The following is a 22,238-nucleotide window of genomic DNA, read 5'->3' as shown; positions in this document are numbered from 1 at the left end:
GTGCACAAATAACTATAGATGTATGACTCATGCTTTAAAAATAAATCCTCACTTCAGTTTCCTGCTGTTTATGAACATATTCATCCTATAAGAACAGCATCACATATGTAAAAAAATAAATAAAAACTTCAAATAAATGCTTCAACTTCAGTATCTTCATTGAGGAAGCAAACATTAGTATTTTACAAAATTTCTCACTCTTTTACTGGACATATCGATGAGTGTGAAACAATACTAGAAGAAGAATCACACTTCAGAAAATAAAACACTTGTCTGATCATATGAATTAATTCCTCTTAATATCCAGAAAGAGTAGGACTTTATTTCCTTTCTCTTCTTCTCTTGAAGTGTGTACATTTTTACCATGATTTACAGAAGACAAGACATCCACTAAAATGTTATTTTGGGTAACAATTGTTTATATATATATATAAAAAAAAAAAAAAAACAGGCTTATTTAGAAAAAGATTCATACGATTTCATTAAAATACTTTATTTTAGGATCACAGTTCATTCACACAGTTCAGAGTTCAATTTTGAGCATTTAAAATTAAAATTAAAATTCTGTATGATCATTTGTTCTTCTGAATATTTTAACAAGTAAAGGTCAGAATATGTACATTGTTTCACATTAATCTGTTGTGCATTATTTCACCGTATTTGATATTTTATTTTCACATAAATCATCTGAAACATTAAAGCAGACACTTTACTTGCATTTCACATTTGCTTAATTTTACCAAAACCTGACGCCTCATTTTTGACCCACATATAGTAGAGCTAAATGTTTCAGAGCTGACTTATTTAAACACGTCTGCATGTAGACAATTTACAGCATTCACCTATTGCAGAAATGAGATGTTTCCTTTCACAAACAGGAAGTCACATGACATGACCAGGAAACCTTGTTTAAGAAATTAACCCCATACCGCTAAAACTAAGCATTAATAGACCGTGTTTGCGAAAACAATGGTTTAATCAACCTTACATTCATAACCATCACAACTCGAGCTGAAGGAAGTGATGTAACAGAACTCTAACACACTGAAAACACTGCAGCAGGAAAACAGAAAACATGGATCAGTGTAGATTAATATTGAGGGATAAATGATTGTATAGCCCTTACTGATATAGTTAGGGGAAGTCGTGGCCTAGTGGTTAGAGAGTTTGACTCCTAACCCTAAGGTTGTGGGTTCCCCCAGCTGCATAAATGGCTGCCCACTGCTGTGTGTATGTTCATGGTGTGTGTGTGTTCACTGCTGTGTGTGTGCGCACTTTGGGCGGGTTAAATTCAGAGCACGAATTCTGAGTATGGGTCACTATACTTGGCTGTATGTCATAGAACTTTCACTTTATATAGCTCTTTTCATAATACACAGTATCAAAGCAGCTTTACAGGAAATGCATACTTTTACATTTTACATACTTGTTGCACTTGAATTCTAATAACTGGTTGAGCCACTCTTTGAAGCAACAACTACAATGAAGCATTTTCAATAACTGGAAATAAGTCATTCATATCGCTGTGGAGGAATTTTGGCCCTGTCTTCTTTGCAGAATTGTTTTAATTCAGCCACATTGGAGCATTAATGGACCGTTTAAGGTCATGCCACAGCATCTCAATTGGATTTAAGTCCAGCCTTAGCCACTCCAAAACCTTAATTTTTTCTTGAGCCATTCGTGGGCTTGCTGGTGTGTTTGAGATCATTGTCCTGCTGCAGATCCCAAGTGCGCTTGAGCTTGAGGTCACAAACTGATGGCTGAATATTCTCCTTCAAGATTTTCGGATTCAGAATTCATGCTTCCATCATTCTTTTGCTTTGGAACTCTCCCCTCGATGTCATTTTTTCCCAGTCTTTTTCTTATTGTTGAATTACAAACACTAACCTTAACTGAGGCAAGTGAGGTTCTTTAGATGTTGTTCTGGGTTCTTTTATGAGCTCCTTTGAGTCGTCGTTTTGCTCTTGGAGTAATTTTGTTAGGCCAGCCACTCCTGGGAAGGTTCAGCACTATTCCAAATTTTCTCTATTTGTGGATATTGGCTCTCTGACCGTGGTTTGCTGGAGTCCCGAAGTCTTAGAAATGGTTTTATAACCCTTTCCAGACTGATACATGTCCACTATTTTGTTACTCATATGTTCTCAAAAAGGTGGTATAGAAACAATTTTCACTTAGAAATAAAACATTTTTATCATTTACATCTTGTTTAGTTTACAATGTATATCCAACAATACAAACAATATAAAGAGCTGGGCGACAAAATCAATTAATTATTATTAAATAAAAAAAAACAATAAAGATTCAACTGTTTTGAATGCATTTTTATTTTTCCTCCTTTTTTTCTGAAAATTGAAACCTGGACTAGTTTAGCAAGTAGAAACAAATACAATTTACTATCAACCAACACTTCAGTACACTTCAGCAATTATGTGTGCAAACCCTGAGACATTATCAAGCCTTTCTCAGATCGTTTCCAGTATTAGAGGAATTACATTTAAGACATTATTAATGCAAAATGTATCTGTAAACAGAAGTACCAGTAAACCAGGTCAGAAATGAACTTCTCCATTTAGGAAAACATTCATGAGGATAATTTTTGTCACCACCTTAATAATTGCATCTGTGTTGTCTTCAATTATAAATACTTTATTTTAACCAATTACTTCAATCAATTAAAATACTTGAAACTGTTGCCAATAACAGTTGAATGTTTAAACTTCTAAATTACAGGTTTAAAAACAGGAGCCAATATGGCTGCAATATTATGACAACATTTTAAATATATTATTGCTCTTGGTATTGTAATAATGATTATTAATGCTGAATAATGAAAACATGATACTTTTTTGTGTCTGGTTTCTGGGGAAACGGCCAGGTCAATGTCGGTCAATGACTCCCGTTATATTACCAAAGCCACAAAATGAATCTTTTATGTACATAATTTCTGCACAGTGTTGTTTATGATGAGGAAATTCACGAGCGGAAAGAATTGAATAAGTGATAATCAATTGTTTAATTGTGCAGTTGCAATTTTTTCCACTTCATCTTGAATTTTTTTGTTTCATTTTGTTTTGAATGTTTTTATTTTCTGACCCTGATTTAAAGGTTAAAAACACTTGACTGCTTCAACACACTCCAGACAGACGAATGCAGATATTTGAACTGTTTTAACCCCTCGTTTTAACTCTCTCATATCACCCTTAAACTCTCTTCACAACTACTATATTTTGAATTTTGAACTAAAAATGTTTTATTGATTCAAAATCACCAAACTGCTGGTTTCATGATTATTGAGCAACTTGATCACCTCCTCAATATTCATGATTACAAGGTGACTCACGTTTAAGCTTTCCTGGGTGTCATAAAGTCGCAGCTGGTAATCGAGAAGTGCTAAAAATAGAAGAGCTCAGTAGATTGAGGAAAAATAACTTGCATTTGGTTTCCTCTTCTTTTCATTCTCTTGCTTACTAACCATCTCATGAAGCCCTTGCTCTACAGTTCATATCAACATACAATACATCACACAAAATAATTTACAACTGCAAAGAGATATGTGCTTAATACAATCCATACAACTCAGAAAGTCAAACATAAGTGAAAAAAGCACTTGGTTTCCCAGGTAAAGTACGATCTTGTTATTGTGAGACTAGCGTCTTTGTACCTGTGCGTAAATACTTCTCTCCTCCTGAGGCTGCTGTGGAGCGACTGATTGGTTCGGAGCGAATGTCACCTCGCCATTCTGGACCTCCTCTTCCTCCTCCTTTTTCTTCCTCTTTGTCCGTGGTCGCACCGCGGCGTATTCCCCATCAGCAGCCGGGAGCGATTCTGTGAAGAGAAAAGAGAAACAATAAAAAGACTCTACACATACTGGGGAGCTGTTGGTTACCGTTAGCCTACTGCAGAAATAGCAGCTTTACCACAAACTCCTGACTGACAAATGAAGCTTTTCAACAGTTCGCTGAGAAAGCAGCAAATAATAACGGTGAAAAGATTCAATGCAGTGCAAGTTAAAAAGATCTGATAATTTTTATGACTCTCCTGTTCATTCTCATTTAATAAAATTGATGAATCTTTGAGTCATTTCATTCATTCGAACAGAGTTAAAATTTTAAATGTTTAGGCAATCTTTGATAATATTCTAAATTAGAAAATCATTATATCGGAGCAAAACATAAACACTAATATAAGTTCACTTTCCGAGTCTTTCGTTCTTTAGTAACATGACAGACGCAATGAACGAATCATTCATCACCTGACCCAACACTATTAAACTACTAACTACTCTACAGGTTAATTAGCTTAGTTACTAAATTGAATAAGATTCATCTTCTAAACCACTAAACCTTTGTTTCTAATGCTGCAGTTTCCACAGAAGACATTATAAGAAGTCTTAGTTTACAACCGAAGACCAGAGAATTTAACTACTGTTAACAATCTTTTAAAACAACAGACTGATGTTGTTGTTTTTAATTAAATTACAGATTTTAAATTGAAATTAAGATTAAATAGCAAAATGTAACAATTAAAGGTAGGGTAGGTGATTTAGGAAAAGTTAGCATAGCAAGCTTGCTTTGAACTCATAAGATCCCACCCTCCGTACAAATCACTCTCCGAAGCCACGCCTCCTCCAGAAACATCAACAACACTGGCAGAGCAGAGGATAACCAGCGACACGATGAGAAACTAATGCAACTCTGTCAGATTAGATAATGTCTCACTGACCGGTGAGAAACATGACAGTACAAGGGGGCATAATATTTTAATGATAACGCCTTCCATTCTCGCTCGGTCTTCAATAATGTAATGTAACGTGTTGATGACATATCATGTCTGTGTGAATAGGGTGCATGGAGGGAACACAAATACATACATTAACTGGCAGGCAGGGCAGCTTATCGGAGTCCTTGGACCAAGGGTGATTGCTAACTTGGCGATTGCTATTGTGACATTCAACCAGCATAACTGTACTATTTGTATTTCACTGTTTCGTGATTAATGTGTAAGAATAAACACAACTCAGGCATAACGTGCAGTGCATGTCGACCATCGGCTCGACATCCATTCCTTTATTTTCACTTCTGGTCCCAACACTCTTGGGTAATGCAGTTCAATATGCAACAGTAGTGACAAACATTACATCTCCCTTTATTTTTACTCACTTCAGCATATATAACAAAATGTCATGTCACATGAACTTCAGTTGGATACTCATGCCGAAAGGAATTAATTATGTTCCCCACTTACATTGGATAACTGTTTCAGGTGAATTGGCGAACTCTAGCTCAACATTGAATATAACTATCGTAAAATGTTCTTCAAATGAATATCAGTAGCAGAATGCTTGCAGAATACAGCATTATACATTTTTTTTATCACATTTGAAATGGAAATATTAAATTACAATTGTAAGAATACACTTATGTGTAATTAGCTCAAGACACTTATAGATCGAGTATTTGTCTCTCTTTAACTATGCGACCTGACCTGGTAATCACGCAATGATCAGTGGGTGTAGGTGTGGTTGCATTTGAACCCATAGTGTGGTTGCTTGCTGTTTCTTCCTGGGAACTTGAGTTATCATCAGAGATGGGTTGTGCTGAAACTTCCATCCATCAGGTGCTTGTGGTTACGGTGATAGTCCTGACTGTCTGTGTTTTGGATGATGTACGAGTGTCTGTCCTCCAATGCGCTCGACACTACAGCAGGCTTCCACTCCCCGTTATTTTGCTGAGCATATATGTGGGCTCCATGCTTCAGTGTCATGAGTGATTTCGTGGATCTGTCGTAATATGACTTCTGTTTAATTTGGCATTGTTCTCTTTTATGCTGCACTGCCGAAGGTTTGCATGTTTGTGGTTGCAGAAGTTTGCCAGTGATGGGAAGGATTGAGCGAAGCCGTCTGCTCATGAGAAGCTGTGCTGGCGATTTAAAACTATCAACTGGTGCATTTCTATGCTCCAGAATGCTCAGGTACGGATCTTTTCCTTCTTCACATGCTTTTGTGAGTATAGGCTTTGCGGTTTGGACTGTTTTTTCTGCGAGGCCGTTACTCTGGGCATAGTACGGGCTTGTTGTTGTGTGCACGAAGTCCCACTGTTTCGCAAAAGTGCTGAACTCTTGAGAACTGTATTGCGGACCGTTATCTGACACAATCTTCTTGGGCACTCCATGGCATGCAAACATTCCTTGGAGCGTTTGGATCTCCGCAGCCGTGGAGGTTGAGTGTAAATTTTCCAGCTCGAAAAAACGACTGTAGTAGTCAACGGCTAAAATGTTGTTTTCGCTTTGCCATGTGAAAAGGTCAGTTGCGACCGCTTGCCATGGACGCTTGGGAATCGGGTATGCGATCATTGGCTCTTGCTGATTCGAATTACGATGCATTAGGCAAATAGAGCAATTTTGCATGCTGTTTCTTAGGTTTTGAGGTACAATTATTTTTTTCCCCTTTTAGTACAATGCCGTCGGCAAAAGAGATCTCGTCTCAATGATTCCAAAATTCCAGCACCAGTGGTGGACAGCTCTTTCGCGTCTCCGGCCATCCTGTGTGAATTATACGCTTTAAGGCCATGAGCTGGGAGTCTTGCTTCGTCGCCTCACGGATCTCTGCGAGTTTTTTGTCTGATACAGGTAAGTTGCTGATTACAGTGTGGACCTGCGCTTCCATGCCCTCAATTAATGATGCGTCATCATAGGCCACAGATTTTCTGGATAATGTATCAGCCACTGGTATTTCTTTACCTGGTTTGTGGAGTAATTTGAAGTCATATTTCTGCAGCTGCAGACACATGCGCTGTAGGCGTGGAGGGGCGGCAGAAAGCGGTTTTCTTTAATATGGACTCTAATGGTTTGTGGTCCGAATCCACAATGAATGCCCTCCCATATACACACTGGTGAAATCGTTTGCACCCAAACAGAACGGCATACAGTTCTTTATCAATTTGCACGTAATTCTGTTCTGTTCTGTGAGCGATTTTGAGGCGTATGCGATTGGTCTTTCCTGTTGGAGAAGTACCATGCCCAAACCATTTTTAGAAGCATCGACCTGCAGCCGCAGTTCTTCGTTTGGGTTGTAGTATGCTAATACAGGTCCCGGCTCCCTCATGATCAAGTCTTTGATTTGTTGGAAAGCAATGTTATGCGTCTCGTCCCATGTGAATTCCTTGCCCTATTTCAGCATCTGTCGCAGCAGTGCATTTAACTCTGCTAATCTTGGGGCGAATCTGGACAGATAATTTATCATACCCAGTATGGTTTCCAGTTTGGATTTGTTTTTTGGTGGTTCCATTTCCTTTATGGCTTTAATTTTCTCCCGGTCTGGTTTGATGCCGTCATGTGTGAATCTGTGTCCAAAGTGAGAGTGAACGTTACTTTTTTCTTAAAAATCAATTTTATACACCATTGTTTCCGTTTATATAGCGTGTGAATATATCCTCTATTGTATTCTACAACAAAAACAATCAGAGCGCCTCATTATCACTAGTTTTATTTTGATCCCCTGGGTCTGTTATTAGTTTATAGCCCATTAGTATCAGCAAGAGTGGTTGTTGCTAAACACGCTTACATTGCTAATACTTTATTCACACACATTACAATTGCTGTACTCACTGTTACTTGCTTTAATGGCATATGCATGTCTTCCTTTGATTGCAGGTGAGGACACGGAGGACGGGAGTCAGGCCCCGGGCGATGACTTCTCCCCCTCCGATCTTCGAGATTTTCACCCGGAACTGCTTTGCTCCCCTCCGCGAGATTGTGATCATCGGAGACTCCATCGTTCGACACGTCCATGCTACGTTAGCCGAAGGTAAAGTGCACACTCATTGTTTCCCTGGTGCTCCTGTACTCGATGTTTCTGTGCAGATACCCGTGATCCTTTTTAACGACACCATGCTGCGGCAGACGAAGGGACTTCAGGAGCCTGATCGAGACCACTGTCCACGTATAGACAAGGACACGAAAGGTTCAGTAGCCTTTTTGCATTAAATGAATGGTTGTTGTCATGGTGTAAAGAACAGAAATTGCTATTTGTTAATAACTGGAATATTTTCTGGGAGCGTCCTTTCGCGCTGATGGCTTGCCCCCCAGCAGATGCGGAGCGGAGCTGCCCTCTGACAACATCTCCAGGACACTTCGCTCCATGTGACTAGTAAGACAATTATCAAATAACTATTATGATGACTTTTGTTCCAATCGCTTAAATGATAAAAGTATTTGCGCTGTAAAATCTATTAAGACTGTGTCTGTTCCCCGAATACTGAGGTCAAAATGTAAATTTAATATAGGATCTAGAAAAAATCTTATTGTGATTAAACCAGAAACATGTAAAGTAAATGAACAAATTTTTTTTTTTTTAAGTTTGGGCTCATGAATATTAGATCACTCACATTCAAAGCAGTTATTGTAAATGAAAAGATAACAGATAACAGTTTTGATGTACTCTGCTTAACTGAAACCTGGCTAAAACCAAATGATTATTTTAGTCTAAAACTCCACCAAATAATGTTATAAGCATGAGCCCCATCAGACTGGTTGTGGAGGAGGTGTTGCAACAATATATAGTGATATTCTCAATGTTACCCAGAAAACAGGATACAGGTTTAACTCATTTGAAATACTTCTGCTGAATGTTACACTGTCAGACATACAAAACAAATCTAATGTATCTCTTGCTACTCTGTATAGACCACCAGGGCCATATACAGAATTCCTAAAATAATTTGCAGATTTTCTCTCATACCTTCTGGTTACAGTTGATAAAGCACTAATCATGGGAGATTTTAATATTCACGTTGATAATACAAATGATTCATTGGGACTTGCATTGACTGACCTAATAAACTCTTTTGGAGTCAAGCAAAATGTCACTGGGCCCACTCATCGTTTTAATCATACTTATATACTATATGATATTAACTATATTTCTCAGCGTTACCGTCTGGGCAGAACTATTGTTCCAGCCACCAAAGACAGATTCGCAAATAACCTGCCTGATCTATCTCAACTGCTATTTGTACCCAAAAATACACATGAATTAGATGAAATGACTGACAACATGGGCACTATTTTCTCTAATACATTAGAAGCTGTTGCCCCCATCAAATTGAAAAAGATTAGAGAAAAACATACTGTGTCATGGTATAACAGTAATACTCACTCTCTCAAGAAAGTAACTCGTAGTCTTGAACGCAAATGGAGAAAAACTAACTTGGAAGTTTTTAGAATTGCATGGAAAAACAGTATGTCCATCTATAGACAGGCTCTAAAAACTGCTAGGGCAGAGCATATACACAAACTCATAGAAAATAACCAAAACCATCCAAGGTTTTTTTTTAGCACAGTGTCTAAATTAACAAATTACCAGGCACCACCTGATTCAAATATTCCACCAACGTTTAACAGTAATGACTTTATGAATTTCTTCACTGATAAAATAGATAACATTAGAAATACAATAGCGAATGTAGATTCTACAGCGTCTAACACTTCAGTTTCATCCATCGCACCCAAAGATATACTGCAGTGCTTTACAAATATAGGACAGGAAGAGCTAAATAAACTTATCACCATATCTAAACCAACAACATGTTTATTAGATCCTGTACCCACTAAATTACTGAAAGAGTTGTTACCTGTAGCCGAAGAACCGCTTTTCAATATCATTAACTCGTTGTTATCTTTAGGTCACATCCCAAAACCATTCAAGCTGGCAGTTATTAAGCCTCTTATTAAGAAACCAAAACTAGATCCTAGTGAACTGGCAAATTATAGGCCTATTTCAGATCTTCCATTTATGTCAAAAATTTTAGAAAAGGTTGTGTCTGCTCAACTGAGCACCTTCCTGCACAAAAATGATCTGTATGAAGAATTTCAGTCAGGTTTCAGGCCCCACCATAGCACAGAAACTGCACTTGTTAAAATTACAAATGACCTGGATCTTGCATCAGATCAACCATACATCTCATTTTTAGTCTTACTTGATCTTAGTGCTGCGTTCGAAACCATAGATCATGACATACACATAGATTGATTACAAAACTTTACAGGTATTCAAGGGCAGGCTCTAAGATGGTCTAGATCCTACCTGTCCGATCGCTACCATTTTGTTTACTTAAATGGGGAGTCATCTCATTTATCATCAGTAAAATATGGAGTGCCACAAGGATCCGTCCTAGGTACACTTCTATTTTCAATATACATGTTTACCCTTGGTAATATTATTAGAAAATATGGAATTAGCTTCCACTGTTATGATGATGATACTCAGCTATATATCTCAACGAGACCAGAGTAAACTTCTAAATTATCTAAACTAACAGAGTGTGTTAAAAATGTAAAATATTGGATGACAAATAATTTCTCCAATTAATTTCGGATAAGACACAGATATTAATTATTGGACCAAAAAACACTACACAGAATCTTGTAGGCAAGGTCTGCAACTAGATGGATGTACTGTTACTTCCTCTACAGTCAAAAATCTGGGTGTTATATTAGACAGCAACTTGTCTTTTGAAAATCATATTTCCCATGTTACAAAAACTGCATTCTTCCATCTTAGAAACATTGCCAAGCTACGAAGCATGTTATCGGTTTCTGATGCAGAAAAGCTAGTTCATCCATTTATGACCTCTAGACTGGACTATTGTAATGCACTTCTAGGTGGTTGTCCTGCATCTTCAATAAACAAGCTAGCGGTAGTCCAAAATGCAGCTGCTAGAGTCCTTACCAGGTCAAGAAAATATGATCATATTACCCCAATTTTACAGTCTCTGCACTGGCTACCTATTAAGTTCCGTATCAGTTACAAATTATCATTACTTACCTATAAGACCCTAAATGGTTTAGCTCCTGCGTACCTAACTAGCCTTCTACCACGTTACAACCCATCACGCTCCCTAAGGTCTCAAAACGCTGGACTTTTGGTAGTTCCTAGGATAGCAAAGTCCACTAAAGGAGGTAGAGCTTTTTCACATTTGGCTCCCAAACTCTGGAATAGCCTTCCTGATAATGTTCAGGGTTCAGACACTCTCTCTGTTTAAATCTAGATTAAAAATGCATCTCTTTCGCCAAGTATTTGAATAATCTATGTTAAATTGTGACTGTAGTTGCATCTGATCAAATGCGCATTTTATTCTTTAGCTTGGGTTAAACTAATTAATTTTACTTTGTTGGATCAGCAGCTATGCTAATGATGTCTCTATTTGTTTCTATGTTTTGCCACGGGATTTACATGCAAACAAGCTCCAGTCTGGATCCAGAACACCTGAGAAGAGATGATGCTGACCCTCAGAGGACCCCAGATGATGCTAACCCTGAATCAACAAACAGAACTAACAAATATTGCTATAAAAGTGTGACTGCATCATATAATTATTTTTAATTATTAATAATATGAATAATGTTTATTGTCTGGCTGACTACGTCATACGTGCACAAACTCACAGTCACCACTTATAAGCTATTACTAAATATTGTAGAAGCGTTATTTTCTGTAAAGTTGCTTTATAACGATTTGCATTGTAAAAAGCGCTATACAAATAAGTTTGAATTGAATTTAACTGAATTAAGAGAACTCCGGCATGCAAATCGTGCTTTTTTCAGGATTCAAACGGACACCTTTTGCCCTCATTCTTCCTAACATCGCACACAGGTTTTTATCATGTTTGTCTTTTGTTTTCGTCTACAATCGCCGCTACTCCAGGCAGTCCTTTGTATGTCTCATAAATTTTCCTTAGGAACTCATCCTGTGCAGAGATTATCCCGAAGGGAAGACGGAGGAAACGGTACTGTCCGACCACCGTATTGAATGTGGTGAGCTTCAATGATTCTTCCGTTAGTTTAATTGCACAGTATCCTGATCTGCTGTCCAGTACACTAAAGTATCTTGCACCTGAGAGTCTGGAAATCACGTCATCCAGGGTTGGCAATGGATAATGCTGCCTTTTGATAACATTTTTTTTTAGGTTGCACGGGTCGAGACATAGGTTAAGCGCCCCGGTGCGGGGTTTTTCCACGGCTACTAAAGCGTTGACCCAATCGGTTGGTTCGGTTACCTTTGCGATGATTCCCTGGCACTCCATTTTATCTAATTCCTCCTTTAGACGACTTCCTGGAGTGAATGGAATTTTTCATGGGGGATATACTAGCGGGACTGCATTTGGGTCTATGTGTATTTTACACTCGCCTGGGAATTCTCCGATCCCTTTAAAAACGTCAGCAAACTCATTTAGCAGATCGTCACTTTGCCTGGTATCGGTTTTTACAGAGAGGACCAGTTTTATTAAATCCATTTCCAAACATGCTCTGAGTCCTAGGATAGGCGGCGCTTGAGTGTCAACGATATAGAACTCTTGCATGGCTTTGGTCCCTTTGTGCTTGCATTGCAGTCTGCATGTTCCTCTCACGGATAAGGGTTCTCCTCCATATCCTGACAATGTACGTGTTGCTGGTTTTAGTTGACTGACACCAATAACATCTCTTATTTTATTTTCTGGTATTATATTTACTTGTGCCCCAGTATCCAATTTAATTTAGTGCTGCTTGAAGCATGGAACGGAAATGAAGAATAGTTCTTCCACTGTATCATCTTCTGTAGCTCTGAACCTACTTCAATTTCGGCAAAAGCCTGTTCGTTTATCACGTTGCTTTGCTCTTTTGTTATTGTGCCGATGAAGAATTCCTGAGGTGATTCGTAAGCTTGTTATGTGTCGTTATTTACGGCATGTACATTTTTTTGTTTCCACGTTTGTTGTGATGTGCAAGCCTTTGCAAAATGGTTTGGTTTCCCGCACTTCTTGCACTTTCTACCCAAGTCTGGAAAGTTTTCCTTGTCTCTATGCACCTGCGCGCATCGTCCGCATGTTGTAGATCTTATTATGCTGTCTCTTTCTGCTCTGATGGTAGTTTTTACATGTTTCTGTTTATTGCCTCGTTTGAACACGGCATTTGCAACCTGTTGCGTGTGAGTTATGCTGTGCTGCTTGGCCGTATATTTCAGCTGTCCCTGTGCTATTTCGTGAGATCGTGCAATGTCTATGGCTCTTTCAAGGGTTAAATCTGGTCCGTAGTTTAACAACTTCTCCTTTAATTTTGCGGAGTTAATGGCGAAGACTATCTTGTCTCTAACCATCAAGTCTGTATTGGCATATCCGCAGTCTTTAACTAATAATTTTAGTTCTGTGAAGAAATTGTCAAAGCTCTCACCTTCTGCTTGTACTTTCTCATGGAATTTGTACCATGTGAAGATGTGGTTCTTTTTTGGCATCACATAGGATTCAAATCTTTCATAGTACCTGCCTAAAACTTTTGCATTCTCATCAGTCCGCGTCCAGGTGTTATAAATGTCTCTGCCTTTTTCTCCTACCCATAACAGGAGATAGCTGCAATGTTCCTCCTCCGATTTTTCGTGGAATGGGCCTTTGAACATCAGCTCTACGTGTTGTCGGAATCTCCTCCATGAGTCAGGCAAATCGAGGGAATTCCAGTCCATCCTGGGCACCGGTACATCGGCGGAGTCCATCTTTTCGTCTGTGTGGGTTCGTTATTTCTGTGACACCATGTACTATTTGTATTTCATTGTTTCGTGATTAATGTGTAAGAATAAACACAACTCAAACATTTCTTTATTTTCACTTCTGGTCCCCCTAACACTCTTGGGTAATGCAGTTCAATATGCAACACCTATTCTACCTTTAATATAGTAATAATATAATTTAGCATCAAAATGGTAAAATTTTTTAATTAATTTAATGAATATAAACCAAAAACTCTATGTCAGAATGGATAATTAGATGCAGTTTTACCCTAGCATTGATTTGTTAAGCTTGACTAATCAACCCTGCAAGTCTTTCTGTCATTCTGCAGAAAGAGTCTAATGAGTCACTTCTGTATTTGTGTAAAAGGGGGGAAAAAACTGTAAAAAAACTGACTGAGGGATTCAGAGCAAAAGCATAAACGGCAAAAGGCAGTTTTAGGCAGTAACTAAGTCAATGACTGAGAATGTGTTGTTTTACAGAGTAGCCTAAAGAAGATCTCCAAGCTTCATTGAGTTTCTTACCTGTTGTCATTTTTTCATCCTTTTTCTCAGGAATATTAGTGTACATGAGCTCTGTATCTCCAGCAGGGGCTGATGGGAAAACACTGGCATTAGAAACAGATCAGCTACAGTCTCAATCATTTAAGTATTAGCTTCAAAACTAGCTTTATAACAGAACATGCAGGTCAAATGTTTTTCACATATCAGACTCTTAACATGTAATGCATTGAGATAAAGTTAATAATACAGAAAGGGAGGTCAGATATTCATTAATCTTTGATTTATTACATCTCATACATAAAACTTTTGTACATATATGAGTAAATTCTAAGCAATTTGCGAATAGAGTGTACCTTCCTGAAAGTTCACAAAAGCTTCATTAAACCATTAAAAAATGTAATAGTTAAACATGTGCTAATGAGTTCCAGTCATGGCATGTTGGAAGCTGCTATATATATATATATATATATATATATATATATATATATATATATATAAAAAACTAACAATGTGAAAATACAAACACGTTCATGAATCACAACAGCTTCATGAATAATTTACATAAAAAAATAATTATGTTCATGTTTCATGATTGAGGCCAAATGACTTTATCTTTCCTATTAATACTGTGATCATACTTAAGTATTAGTAGCCAAAAAATAAGTAGGCAAAAATCTAGTAATTTTGTTGAAATCTTGAAAGATTTCTATACATTCATGATGCTTGAGGAATATTGTTTATAGCCTATAGTCCATTTTGAACCATTTTGAAGTGGTGGTCTAGTGGTTAGACAGTTTGACTTCTAACCGTAAGGTTGTCGGTTTGAATCTCGGGCCGGCAATACCATGACTGAGGTGTCCTTGAGCAAGGCACCGAACCCCCAACTGCTCCCCAGACAATGCAGCATAAATAATGCCGATTGCTCTGGGTATGTGTTAATGGTGTGTGTGTGTGTGTGTGTGCACTTTGGATGGGTTAAATGCAGAGCATGAATTTTGAGTATGGGTCACCATATTTGGCTGAATGTCACATAACAGTTTTAGAGTTACATTGGTCCCATTAGCCTTTTATACATGCAATATTTAATCCTGTCACTAGGGGCACTCTAGCCAGTGAGATTCCTGGTAACATAAAAGGATATGAGTATGAGGTAGGAAGAATGTGTTAACCACATGGCGAAACTTTCTCAATAATGCTTTCTTGTATATTTAGCCCTGATATGAGGAACCTGAGGTTCTTAAACTCAAGTGTAACTACTCCTGTTAGTACTTTGGTTGTTCAAGTTTCAAGTCTGCTTTATTGTCAATTCCTCCACATGTACAGTACATACATACAGAGAATCGAAATTGCGTTACTCTCAGACCCCCGGTGCACACAGATAGCATTAACATTAAATCCTAAAAATCTAGATCAAAATATAAAAATGTAGATACAACTATACAATAAGAGAATGTTAAAAAAGACACAATAAAATTCAAAATAAAGTTAAATAAAGCAGCGCAAGGCAAAAGGCAGATAGAGTGCAAATCAATGATGTGAACAACAGTGCAGAGAAAAGATTATTTAGTGCAACAATAAAAGCTTATTAAGTCTGATTAAAGTGGCAAAGGGCTCAAGAGCAGTTATATTATTAAACTGACTGATGAGGTAGTGGAATGATGTCAGTTCCACGGAGAATGATGTAGTGAGCAGACCAAAGCTGCACAAAGTGACTGGTGCATGTCATCGTATATTAGTGGGGGGGGGGGATCTGGGGTGGGGTCATAGTTCAGTGGTGCTTGGGGCAGAAGGGGGGGGGGGGGGCAAGTTCGGGAGTGAGTTCAGCTTCCTGACAGCCTGGTGGATGAAGCTGTGTGATGGGTGGGTGGGATCACCTGCAATGCAGAGGGCTTTGGAGGTGAGACGGGTTCCATAGATGTCCTGGGGGGAGGGGAGAGAGACACCAATGATCTTCTCAGCTGCTCTCACTATGTGTTGCAGAGTCTTTCGGGAGGACGCGTTGCAGGTGCCATACCACACAGTGATGCAGCTCGACAGAATGCTCTCGATGGTGCCTCTGTAGAAGGTGTACATTATGGGGGGTGGGGCTCTGGCTCTCCTCAGTTTGTGGAGGAAGTAGAGAAACTGATATGATTTCTTGGCTGCTGTGTTTTCAGTCCAGGAGAGGTCCTCTGTGATGTGCACACCCAGGAACTTGGTGCTGCTCACTCTCTCCACAGTCGCACCATTGATGGTCAGAGGAACGTGCTGAGTGTGTGCTCTCCTGAAGTCTACAACAATCTCCTTCGTCTTCTCCACGTTGTCACTGCACCACCTGGACAGGCGGCTCACCTCACTCCTGTAGTTAGCCTCACCTTTTTTGCCAATGAGACCCACCACAGTTGTGTCATCCGCAAACTTAATGAAGAGGTTGGAGCTTTGTGACGGTGTGCAGTCATGGGTCAGCAGAGTTAAGAGGAGGGGGCTCAGCACGCATCCTTGGGGGGCCCCAGTGTTCAGTGTGATGGTGCTGGATGTGTTGCTGCCGACCCATACTGCCTGATGTCTTACAGTCAGAAAGTCCAACAGCCAGTTGCACAGCGAAGTTATGAGCCCCAGTTGGATCAGTTTGTAAATGAGCTGTTGAGGGATGATTGTGTTGAATGCTGAACTGAAGTCAATGAACAGCATTCTGACATATGAGTCCTTTTTGTCCAGATGTGTGAGTGCTGAGTGGAGGGTAGTGGAGATGGCATCATCGGTCGAGCGATTGGACCGATATGCAAACTGGAAGGGGTCTAGGGAGGGGGGGAGGGCAGACTTGATGTGGTGCATGACTAGCCGTTCAAAGCACTTCATGAGGATGGGGGTAAGTGCAACAGGACGGTAGTCATTGAAGCAGGATGGAGATGGTTTCTTCGGGACTGGGATGATGATGGTAGTTTTAAAGCATGTGGGAACAACAGCCTGACTCAGTGATTTGTTGAAAATGTCTGTGAAGTACACACCCAGGGATGTTGTCAGGACCTGGAGCTTTGCGTGCATTGATCCTGCTGAAGGATCTCCTCACGCTGTCTGGGGTCAGTGTCATCACCTGGTCGCCCGAGGAGGTGGAGTCTTCTGTGCAGTGCTGCTGTTTTGTTTCTCAAAGCGAGCGAAGAAGGTGTTCAGCTCATTTAGCAGAGAGATGTTGTTGTAACAGGTCCGTGGTGGGGGCTTGTAGTCCGTAATGGTCTTTATCCCCTGCCACAGGTTCCTAGTGTTTCTGCTGTCGCTGAATTGATGAGCTATCAATCAATCAATCAATCACCTTTATTTATATAGTGCTTTAAACAAAATACATTGCGCCAAAGCACTGAACAACATTCATTTGGAAAACAGTGTCTCAATAATGCAAAATGATAGTTAAAGACAGTTCATCATTGAATTCATTGATGTCATCTCTGTTCAGTTGAAATAGTGTCTGTTTTAATTTGCAATCAAGTCAACGATATCGCTGTAGATGAAGTGACCCCAACTAAGCAAGCCAGAGGCGACAGCGGCAAGGAACCGAAACTCCATCGGTGACAGAATGGAGAAAAAAAACCTTGGGAGAAACCAGGCTCAGTTGGGGGGCCAGTTCTCCTCTGACCAGACGAAACCAGTAGTTCAATTCCAGGCTGCAGCAAAGTCAGATTGTGCAGAAGAATCATCTGTTTCCTGTGGTCTTGTCCTGGTGGTCCTCTGAGACAAGGTCTTTACAGGGGATCTGTATCTGGGGCTCTAGTTGTCCTGGTCTCCGCTGTCTTTCAGGGCAGTAGAGGTCCTTTCTAGGTGCTGATCCACCATCTGGTCTGGATACGTACTGGATCCGGGTGACTGCAGTGACCCTCTGATCTGGACACAGACTGGATCTGGTGGCCACGGTGACCTCGGAACAAGAGAGAAACAGACAAATATTAGCGTAGATGCCATTCTTCTAATGATGTAGAAAGTACGGTGTTATGTGAAGTGTTCCGGTTCCAGTTTACCTAATTAATGCAGCCTAAAAATCCTTTAACGGATTTGGATATTAAAAGCATATTAGTATGTTATGTGTATGCCAGGTTAAAGAGATGGGTCTTTAATCTAGATTTAAACTGCAAGAGTGTGTCTGCCTCCCGAACAATGTTAGGTAGGTTATTCCAGAGTTTAGGCGCCAAATAGGAAAAGGATCTGCCGCCCGCAGTTGATTTTGATATTCTAAAAGGGAGATTCGAGATTGGTCTATAATTAACTAGTTCTCTGGGGTCAAGTTGTGGCTTTTTTATGAGAGGCTTAATAACAGCCAGTTTGAAGGTTTTGGGGACATGTCCTAATAACAATGAGGAATTAATAATAGTCAGAAGAGGACCTATGACTTCTGGAAGCACCTCTTTTAAGAGCTTAGATGGTATAGGGTCTAACATACATGTTGTAAGTTTAGATGATTTAACAAGTTTATACAATTCTTCCTCTCCTATTGTAGAGAATGAGTGGAACTGTTCCTCAGGGGGTCTATAGTGCACTGTCTGATGCGAAACTGTAGCTGACGGCTGAATGGTTGCAATTTTTTCTCTAATAGTATCGATTTTAGAAGTAAAGTAGTTCATAAAGTCATTACTGCTGTGGTGTTGGGAAATGTCAACACTTGTTGAGGCTTTATTTTTCGTTAATTTAGCCACTGTATTGAATAAATACCTGGGGTTATGTTTGTTTTCTTCTAAAAGAGAAGAAAAGTAATCAGATCTAGCAGTTTTTAATGCTTTTCGGTAGGATATGCTACTTTCCCGCCAAGCAATACGAAATACCTCTAGTTTTGTTTTCCTCCAGCTGCGCTCCATTTTTCGGGCTGCTCTCTTTAGGGTGCGAGTATGCTCATTATACCATGGTGTCAAACTGTTTTCCTTAACCTTTCTTAAGCGTAAAGGAGCAACTGTATTTAAAGTGCTAGAAAAGAGAGAGTCCATAGTTTCTGTTACATCATCAAGTTGTTCTGAGGTTTTGGATATGCTAAGGAATTCGGATACATCAGGAAGATAACTTAAAAAGCTGTCTTTTGTGGTAGAAGTGATGGTTCTTCGATACTTGTAACAAGAAGTAGAATTTACAATTTTGGCTATATGAAGTTTACACAGAACTAAATAATGATCTGAGATATCATCACTTGGCTGAATAATTTCAACACTATCAACATCAATTCCATGTGACAGTATTAAATCTAGAGTATGATTTCGACAATGAGTAGGTCCTGAAACGTGTTGTCTAACACCAATAGAGTTCAGAATGTCTATAAATGCTGATCCCAATACATCTTTTTCCATTATCGACATGGATATTAAAATCACCAACTATTAAGACTTTATCTGCAGCCAGAACTAACTCGGATGTAAAATCACCAAACTCTTTAATAAAGTCTGTATGGTGCCCTGGTGGCCTGTATACAGTAGCCAGTAAAAACATAAAAGGGGATTTATCATTAACATTGGTTTCTCTGGATAATGTTATATGAAGCACCATTACTTCAAACGAGTTATACTTGAAGCCTGCCCTCTGAGAAATCCTGAAAACGTTATTATAAATTGAAGCAACACCTCCCCCTTTGCCTTTTAGACGCGGCTCGTGTTTATAACAATAATCTTGTGGGGTGGACTCATTTAAAATAATGTAATCATCAGGTTTTAGCCAGGTTTCTGTCAAGCAGAGCACATCTATATTATGATCAGTTATCATATTATTTACAAAAAGTGTTTTCGTAGAAATGGATCTGATATTCAATAAGCCAATCTTTATCATTTGTTTATCCATATTGCATTTGTTTTTTATTTGTTGAACCTCAATTAAATTGTTAACCTTAACTTGGTTTGGACGTTTTTTGCATTTTCTAGTTCGTGGAACAGACACAGTCTCTATAGTGTGATATCTAGGTGAAAGAGTCTCTATGTGCTGAGAATTAACTGACCTCTGTGACGGGAGGCAGCTAGCAGACGGTCGGTTTAGCCAGTCTGTCTGCTTCCTGACCTGGGCCCCAGTTAGTCAAGTATAAACACTAAGACTATTTGCCATATTTCTAGACAGAAGAGTGGCGCCACCCCAGGAGGGATGAAGACCATCTCTTTTAAACAGGTCAGGTCTGCCCCAAAAGCTCGTCCAATTGTCTATATAACCTATGTTATTCTGTGGGCACCACTTAGACATCCAGCCATTGAGTGATGACAATCTGCTATGCATCTCATCACCACGGTAAGCAGGGAGGGGACCAGAGCATATTACAGTGTCTGACATCGTGCTTGCAAGTTCACACACCTCTTTAAAGTTATTTTTAGTGATCTCCGACTGGCGAAGTCGAACATCATTAGCGCCGGCATGAATAACAATCTTACTGTATTTACGTTTAGCATTAGCCAGCACTTTTAAATTTGCCAAGATGTCAGGCGCTCTGGCTCCCGGTAAACATTTGACTATGGTGGCTGGTGTCTCTATATTCACGTTCCGTACAATAGAATCGCCAATAACTAGAGCACTTTCATCAGGTTTCTCAGTGGGTGCATCACTGAGTGGGGAGAACCTGTTTAATGTTTGGATCGGAACAGAAGAGCGGTGTTTTGACCCACGACTACGCTGCCTCACCGTCACCCAGTTGCCCTGCTGCAGGGGCTCTGCTGGAACCGGACAATGTACAGGAATCCCTGAGCTAGACGCATCCAAAGCCATATCTAGAGCCCTAACATTCTTACTGTCCTCAATTAAAGTTTGGATGCGTGTCTCTAATTCTGAAATCTTCTCTGTCAGCCTAACTGTTTCCCTGCATTTATCACATGTGAATCCCTCATCAGCGACAGAGATAGATAAACTGTACATGTGGCAAGAGGTGCAAATAACAATTGTAGGAGAAGCCATTACTCACCGTGCTTGATGAAATATTTTTACTGCGGTTGTTTGATGAACTTGTGGAAAACTGCAGCGTGAGAGAGGAGAGGAGAGGAGAAAAGAAAACGCTAATGACAAGCTAACGAGTGCTAACGCTTTGCAGGTGTGCTGCAGTCACGGAAGAGTGAACGATCAAAGTTAATCTGATAAGATTGATCGGTAATATCAGAAATATGGTGTGAATTAAGTTATATTTTTCAATTAAAAAAAAAAAAAAAACAAACAGACAGTGATAGTAAGAAAGATTATAGAGAAAAAATATAAAATAAAAACAGCTACATGGAGCTATGATTAGCTACAGAAGGCCAACAGGAAGTAGAGAAAACACTGTCCAACAGCGACACCAACACCAACAATTGTTAAACAGAGGTATCCTCCTGGAGTGCTGTCTTTTAGCCTCTCTGATGCCGCGTATATATGTATATATGATGTATATATGATGTTAGGGAATGTTTATGTAAATGAGATGTAGTAAATTTTTAATGGTGTCACTAAATTTATTAGTTTGTTTGATGCAGAGGGTTCAACGTGCAGGCATATGGAGGCAGCTCAATTATAACATATAGGATTTTGATCAAAAAGGGGATTAATTGTCTTCGGTTTGCCAAGAACATCTTTATAATCTATTGTACATTTTACAAGCTACAGCTCGTATGGTTCTAGGCAGATGTGTCCTCATCAACAATGCACTTAAGTACTGTTTCATCTTGCTCCTACTATCCCTAAGACTGAGTTTGTGGTAGCGAAAGATGCCACTATGATTGTCTGGACTATTCAATGTCTCCCTTGCAACTGCATAACTATGCACATTGTAGTATTACTGACTGTATGGTGATTTGTGGTGTAATACACATGGCTCATTGACAAGTGAAGGTCTCTGGTCCCTTTATTTCTATATGTAGCATTAAAAGTGTTGTTAAAAGCAGGTGTTACATAAAATGGCACCTGAACAGGGACCTGAAAATAAGAAGCAAAACCTAACTGGCACTCTAGCCAGTGAGATGCCTGGTAACATAAAAAGGATCAGAGAACAAGTATGAGGTAGGAAGGATGTGTTAACCACAAGGCGAAAATTTCTCAACAATGCTTTCTTATATTTTTGGCCCTGATTTGAGGAACCTGAGGTTCTTAAACTCAAGTGTAAGTACTCCTGTTAGTACTTTGGTTGTATATATGATGTTAAGGAATGTTTATGTAAATGAGATGGGGTAAATTTGTTAATGGTGTCACTAAATTTATTAGTTTGTTTGATGCAGAGGGTTCAACGTGCAGGCATATGGAGGCAGCTCAATTATAA

The 22,238-nt window shown here is 39.3% G+C and overlaps 1 protein-coding gene across 1 annotated transcript in view; it reads right to left on the bottom strand.

The window, feature by feature from the left end:
• Positions 1-3,425: 3,425 nt before the first annotated feature.
• LOC113114358 (uncharacterized) overlaps positions 3,426-22,238 on the bottom strand; it is a 215,847-nt gene continuing 197,034 nt past the window's right edge. The window contains exons 19-20 of the mRNA XM_026281269.1: positions 14,057-14,125; positions 3,426-3,825 (exon numbers count right to left, since the gene is read on the bottom strand). Coding sequence (XP_026137054.1) covers positions 3,647-3,825; positions 14,057-14,125 — 248 coding nt within the window. The 3' untranslated portion in view covers positions 3,426-3,646. The remainder of the gene's footprint in view (positions 3,826-14,056; positions 14,126-22,238) is intronic.

The sequence above is a fragment of the Carassius auratus genome, chromosome 14 (genome assembly GCF_003368295.1).
Source record: "Carassius auratus strain Wakin chromosome 14, ASM336829v1, whole genome shotgun sequence".
NCBI lineage: Eukaryota > Metazoa > Chordata > Actinopteri > Cypriniformes > Cyprinidae > Carassius > Carassius auratus.
The sequence above is the reverse complement of the archived record's forward strand: the minus strand, read 5'-3'. Positions and strand labels throughout refer to the sequence as shown.